This window comes from Mobula birostris, chromosome 10 (assembly GCF_030028105.1).
Source record: "Mobula birostris isolate sMobBir1 chromosome 10, sMobBir1.hap1, whole genome shotgun sequence".
Lineage (NCBI taxonomy): Eukaryota > Metazoa > Chordata > Chondrichthyes > Myliobatiformes > Myliobatidae > Mobula > Mobula birostris.
This window is the reverse complement of record NC_092379.1, coordinates 136,670,621-136,678,092: the sequence shown is the minus strand read 5'-3', so window position 1 is coordinate 136,678,092 and position 7,472 is coordinate 136,670,621. Positions and strand designations below refer to the sequence as shown.

At 40.4% G+C, this 7,472-nt stretch overlaps 1 protein-coding gene across 1 annotated transcript in view; it reads right to left on the bottom strand.

The window, feature by feature from the left end:
* Window positions 1–1,816: 1,816 nt before the first annotated feature.
* The window catches only part of LOC140204363 (LON peptidase N-terminal domain and RING finger protein 3-like), a 67,063-nt gene continuing 61,407 nt past the window's right edge, over window positions 1,817–7,472 (bottom strand). The window contains exon 11 of the mRNA XM_072271040.1: window positions 1,817–6,495. Within this exon, the coding sequence (XP_072127141.1) occupies window positions 6,337–6,495 (159 nt within the window). The 3' untranslated portion in view covers window positions 1,817–6,336. The remainder of the gene's footprint in view (window positions 6,496–7,472) is intronic.

Sequence of the window (7,472 nt, the reverse complement as noted above, 5' to 3'; positions counted from 1 at the left end):
AAAATTTGCATAATTTGCCTTCTTTTGCAGAGTTTAGTTTAGTATAGTTTTTCATAAATTTTATTGAACTTCTCTATCGTTCTTAAATGTCTGCAAGAAAATGAATCTCAGAGTAAAATATGGTACAAAGTACATAGTAAATATTATCAAAGTACATATATGTCTCTGTATACAACTCAGATTAATTTTCTTGTGGGCATACCCATCAAATCCAAAAAACACAATGGAATCAACGGAAGACGGCATCCACCAGGACAGCCAAGCAACCAATGTGAAAAAAACAATAAATTGTGCAAAAAGAAACAATAATCATAAATACACAATATTTACCTTGAAAGTGACATATACAGTATGCACTTTGATAATAATTTTTAGTTTGACTTTGATTTTTTTTTTCTTTTTGTACTTGCAGTTTATTGTCTTTTGCACACTGGTTGTCTGTCTGTCTTGTGTGTGGTCTTTCATTGATTCTATCGTGTTTCTTTGTATTTACTCTGGATGCTCACAAGAAAATGAATCTCAGGGTGTAAATGATGACAAGAGCAGTATGTACCTTGATAACAATTTTTAGTTAATAACATATTGGCAATACTCAGTGGATCTGGTCACATTCATGAAGCAAGAAACAGAGGACTTTTAAGTTAATATCTTACCAGAAAAAACACTTTTTCAGACTTGGTGTTGGGCTAGAATAAGTAACTGGAGCAGGAGTATTGAATGTGTCAATGTCAGGAGTGGCCCAGTATCACAGTGTTTGGCATGACACTGTTATAGTGCCAACACCTGGGTTCAATTTCTGCCACTGCCTATGAGGGATTTGTATGCCCTCTCTGTCTCTGCATGCGTTTCCTCCCACATTACAAAGACATATGGGTTAACAGGTTAATTGGTCACCTGGGTGTTATTGGGCAGTGTGGGCTCACTGAGATGCAAGGGCCTATTAAGATGCTGTATCTTTAATTAAGAAAATAGATCTATGTCATGCCTGTAGCTGTGAAGAAAGGTCAGCCACCTGAAACGTTAACTCCGCTTCTTCCTCTGTATACGCCGCCTGACCTGTTCAATATTTCCAGTATATTCTGTTTTACTTCAGATTTCCAGTATTTTCAGAACAACACACACAAATTTTATTTATTTAGCAACACAGCACAGAGCAGACCCTTCCAGTCAAGAAGAATAAACCCGATTAACACTAACTAAGCACAGGGCAATTTACAGTCCACCCAGTATGTCTTTGGACAGTGGGAGAAAACTAATGCACCTGCAGACAACCCATGCATTCCATGGGGAAGATGCACAGCCAGTCCTTACAGAGGATGCTAGAATTGAGCTCTGAACTCTGGAACGTCCCAACCCACAATAGCTACACTGGAGGAACTCAGCAGGTCAGGCAGCATCTGTGGGAGAGAATAAACAGTCAATGTTTCAGGCTGAGGCCCTTCTTCAAAACTGGAAAGGAAGGGAGAGGATGCCAGTAAAGGCGGTGGGGAAAGAGTGCAAGCTAGAAGGTGACAGGTGAAGACAGATGGGTGGAGGAGGGGGATGACGTAAGAACCTGGGAGGTGATAGGTGAAGACAGGTGGGTGGAGGAGGGGGATGAAGTAAGAAGCTGGGAGGCGATAGGTGGAAAACGGAAAGGGCTTGAGAAGGGGCACGAGAAGGGGCACAGGGGGAGGTGATAAGCACGTGAGGAGAAGAGGCAAGAGGTCTTGCAGTATGTTTTTGAGCAAGTATCTCCATATCATGAACAATCTAACCACTCAGTGTTCTTAGAGTGGAAGCATTGAAAGAAACAAGCAAAAAAAATACCGCCAGCCACAGGTTAAACACAGTTTTATTTAACAGCATGGTTGTGTTAACCATAATCATCACAAACACTTAATTTTAATTGCACTTCCAAATCTTTGTTGATTTAAACATTTGCTTCACGAGTATCTCCATTAAAATGCAAACCAGAAACATTGCTGAGAATGTGGGACAAATCACCAAGACAACAGTGGGCATAATGACACTCAACGTCTTCAGTTTCACAGGAATAGTTCTACAGTTTTACATAAGCCACTATAATCTTGAGGAAGCATTGAGTCACGAAACCTTCAGGACACAGCTACTCTTTTGTTTCCTACTTATCAAAGAAATAATAAAAAACATTAGGGAATGGAGAAGACCCTCAAAGCTAGTCCACCATCCAAGATGATCATGTACCTCAAAACAATTTAGCCACCTTTGCTCTCTTCCTTGATGGCAATACCCAACACGAATGTTCTGAGCAAAGAAAATTATTCTGACAGCATCTATAGTCTGTTGGGAGAAAGAGGTCTGAAACAAATTGAGGTGAAAGGGAAAAGATAGGGACAGAGATGTGAGGAAAACCTTTTTTGTTAAATACAGAGAGAAGTGATGATCTATCTGAAAGCTAACTGGCTCTATAGGTAGCAGAGACATGGCCCCATCAGCTCTTTCAACTGAATGGATATTTGATAGAAAATGAGGCTGAAGTTGATAGTTGAGTGGTGACAACTGAATTAGAAAAGGCATGGACTTTATGGGCCAAATGGCTTCCCTCTGTACAGTGAAGGTTCTATGAAGGTGGAGCTCTTTCAAATGTAAACTTATAGATAGAAGGTATTGCTGGTTTTTCATCCCTAGAGATTACTAGCTCCTTCACTCTTTTCTTTCCTTTCTGACATTTGGACAAAGCTTTGCCCTGATCAAAACAGGAAGCTGCTGGTCTCTGCTATTGTTGCAGGAGCAACCTCTCTCCCCCCAGCAGAAGATGCCTCCGATCCCATGGTATAACCCATCTCCATCCATCCCACTTGCTCTCTCATCAAATGCTCATAAATAGGGTGTCTGTAATCTGAGGAGGACCTGAATGGTTAACTCGTGAAACTCAACACCAGAACATGACATGAACTAGTGAAGGGCTTAGAATCTACATCGCTTCGAACGATCTTGACGGAATGGTGAATGGGGAAGGGAAGATCATCAAATTCTGTGTTCTCACAAAAAGGGAAGACCTCCGAGTTAAAGTTGATCAAAAAACATTAGAGGATGTAGAAACTATTTCTTCTGGTGACACAGTACAAAAGAAAAAGGTAAGGTCTTCAGGAAAAGTGAATTGAAAATCAGGAACTCTTCCTCCCAAAATATGCTTTTGACTAGTTAACATTTGTATGTGTGTGCATGAGAGAGTGCCATTGAAACTGTACACATGTATGTACGTGCATGCATATGAGCGTATGTAAGAGTGCGAGAATGTGGATTGTGCTTGGGTACATGAGTGTGTTTGTAAGAGCCTGTGGTTTGGTGTGTATGTGTAAAATCAGAGTGCAAGTCTGAATGAGTGTATGCATGTGTCATTGTAAGAGTGTATGTGTGAGAGATTGGGTGGGGGAGACTCAGGAGGGGTTAATCAGCAGTAGATGGCAAAAAAAAAATCATTTTAGTTTAGTAGTGCTGTCAAGGATTATGACACCAAGGTGGAGCTATTCCTAAATCAGGCAAAATTTAAATGAGCAGTGGTCATGCGGCTAAATGGTACATTCCTGTCCTCACAACATGGGTCAAAGCATACTACATCTTTATTTTTCTGGATAGTTTAAGACCAACCATAAACCTCGGTCACCTTTATTTACTTTGTGAACCCAAGTTGCTTCATGGTGAAATGGTGTGATCAACTTCCTCACACACCTCTGTGCACCTATTTTTGGCCAGGACCATCTTGTCTGGAGCGTCAACCTCATAGTTTTCATTTACTATTGAATTCTACATGACATAAAAAATGTAGCCGTTCGTACACGATAGGAGAACAAAATTCTATGATGAAAGGGCAATTTTTTTTAATCAACTTCAGTTGCTCATCGTTAACAGAATACGTAGCTCAGCATTACACGAGGCCATTGTTTGTAAAGAATAGAAGATAATAATAAGGAGTAATTCTGGAACTTCTATTTCCTTTTAACGCAAATTACATTTATTTTGGGAAAAGCAAGCTGTTCTAGGGGGAGGAAACATTAGACAAGGAGGATAACTGAAATGTCAACATGAATAGTTTTAGTTAAACATGGATTAAATAGGCACGTTGTTTAATTGAAATTAGCCACTAAGTTGCTTTCCTTGCCAAACCATCACCTCAAAATGCTCATCTGGAAGCAAAAAATGTAGTGATGAAAATTGTTTGCTCTGCTCTGTCCAATTACTCTCAACGATCAAAATCTCACACTGAGTGCTCGCAGAACACAGCGCACATGCAAATAATGCAGGCTTTGATTCTAACGGTACTCTGCAACCTGGTCTTGCTTAATTCAAATGTGACTGGTGATGGTGAGATACCCCAGAATAAACCAGCACCAAATACTTGGCCTTTACCTCTTACATAACACCCCCCCACAAGATAACTTCACAGCACAAAGTATTTACACCAAGGCTATTTGTTACATTCAGACATGAAAGATTGTAGGATCAATTGAAATTCACCTAAGATAATCAAGATTCACTACAAGTTGGAGATGGAATTAATAGTTATTAAGGCTAGAGGCATTGACTATCAAGGTCATGTTTAGGCAAAATAAATCCCTTAACTGCATAAAACATCCAAATTATAATTATGATTTTGATGCAGCATTTGTAAAACATACACACCAAATGACACACTATATAATTAGAATGCAAATTAAAACTTCTGTTACTAATCCACTTTAGTGTTTTGAGCCCAAGAGTTTCACTCAGACAATAACAGAAGAATTGAGTTATCACTGGAACAGCAGGGTAATTATTTCACACATCAAACACACACTACATAGATTGCTGCAAAAATAAGATAATAAATAAATATATCTTTACTTTGGCTTAATGAAAACACGCATGGGACGGAATGTTCAACTCAAACAAAACCAGGTTAAACTGAATGTTACTGATAATATAACAAGATAAGGTGCAACATCTCTTCAAGTAGAAAAAAAAGCAAACATTCCCAAGACTTGGCCATTATCTGATGATGGGCATAATGACACTTATGGAAGACAGGTGCTTCTTTTGACCACTAAAGATATTGAAATCATGTTTTAACTGGGGAAATTGTTGGGGGTTCAGAATGGGTTGGTACAAGTTGTTTCTGGATTAGAGAACAGGTTTTATGAGGATAGGTTGAGCAAGGGCTTTTCTGTTTGGAGCGAAGGAGAGCGGGGAGATGACTTGACAGTTAGGAAGGGCATGATGAGTTGGCCTTCAGTAGTCAGAGGATTGAGTTTAAGAGCCATGAGGTAATGTTGCAGTTCTATAAAACTGGTTAGACCACACTTGGGAGTATTATGTTCGATTCTGGTCCCCTCATTATAGGAAGGATGTGGAAGCTTTAGAGAGGGAGCAGATGAGATTTACCAGGATGCTGCCTGGATTAGGCAGCATGTCTTCTGAGGACAGGTTGAGCGTACTAGGGCTTTTCTCTTTCAGTGAAAGAGACTGAGAGGTGACTTGGTGGAGATGTACAAAATGAGAAGAGGCATAGATCGAGTGGATAGTCAGAGATTTTTTCCCCCAAGGCAGAAATGGCTAATACAAGGGAACATCATTTTAAGGTGACTGGAGAAATGTATGGGGAGGGGAGATGTTAGATACAAGTGTTTATTACACAGAGTGGAGAGTGTGTGGAATGCTCTGCCTAGAGTGCTGGTGGAGGCAGACACACTAGGGGTATTTGAGAAAATCTCAAGACAGCCACATGGGTGATAGAAATATGGAGGGTTAGGTAGGAGGGAAAGGTTAGATTGATCTTACACTTGGTCAAAAGTTCGTCACAACATTGTGGGCCGACGGGCCTTTACTGTTCTGTAATATTCTATGTCCTATTAAAATATCAGTTGTGGCAGCCAGAAGCAGGTTTTAAGATTCATTCAAAGAGAAGGGCTGCATGCAGATGTGTGCCCCACAGTGTACCATATCCCAAGTTTTAATATTGCATTTCCCTCTACATGTCCTTGAATCATTTCAAACAGTATTATAGTTTGCATATTACTCAAATTGAATTCTAAATAGATAAGAAAGCATAAAAATTAAACAAAAATATTGATCCATAAATATACATATGACTTAACAAAAATATATACTCTCAAAATAATATAATATCACTGGGATTCAGGCTGTAATAGAAAGTACTGGGACTCCAGTACTAAATTATATTACCAGTAACACTTCACATTGGCCTGGTAGTACACCCTTTGCTACGTGGATCCTTTCAAGGGCTGTTTCAGTAAGACATGAATGTACGAAAATTTCACTTGTGTGGTGGCAACATCACCCTGTAGACAGGGTCCAAGACCCAGGCTGGGCAGATAGTCATCGCGGACAATTGCGAGACATGAACAGCAACACGCGTCGGATGCCATTCAGGCGGTCTTGGAGAGATGTCATCGCCAGGAATGGAAGCTGAGCCCGGTTTTCTAATGGCAGCACCGCTAACAGCCACCAACACCATCCTGGACCATCGGGACTTGCCTAGGATAGATATAAGCAAGGAGAGTAGTCAATTGAGAGGACGTATGGCTCAAAACAGCAGTGAGATCCCAATCATTCAGGAGTCTGCAGTTTATAAAGATGCAATTGTGGCAGTCAAGAGGGAAAACAGAGGACAATCTCTCATTTTATCTACACAGGCTTCTTTCCTCGAAAAAGGGTAAGCCGTGAGCAAAGAGTCTTCAATAATCAGATTCAGATTAATTTATCACATGGACATCGAAACACAACACAGCGAAATGCGCTGTTTGCGCCAACAACCAACACAGGTTGAGGATATGTTGGGAGCAGCCCGCTAGTGCTGCCACTAATTTTAATGCCAACATAACATGCCCACAATATTCAGCAGAACAACACAAGCACCAACAATTACAACACAATAAAATCTGCAAAAGAAACCAACAACAGCAAAACAAACATCTTTCCTCTTGCCAACCACCCCCCCCCCACCACACACACACACACACACACACACACACACACACACACACAGGCCTCTGGACCTCCAATGCCAGGACAGGCCGCCTCCAGGCCTCCAATATCCAGTCTCTGGCTCGGACCTATAAGACCATAAGACATAGGTGCAGAATTAAGCCATTCGGCCCTTTGAATGCCTGCTCCATCATTCAATCATGGCCAATTCTTTTTTCCCCTCTTCAGCCCCACTCCCCAGTCTGCAGTCAGTTATTGCTTTTCCTTTGTACTGTCTTACTGTGTTAACGTTTTCAAATGACTTGTAAGGATGTTCTGTAAAACTAAGGTAATCTCTCTATCTCGATCCTTGTTACAGGAATAAACCCATTTCAATTCCAAATTCATTACTATTGAGAAAGTGAAAATTGTTACCCAAATGTGCAAGTTAAATAGAATTGTCAGGCATTTGAAAAGAAAACTGGATGTGGCATAGGATGGAATAGGAGGCTTGATTTAATTAGCCAGAGTGATGTCCATAGTATGAC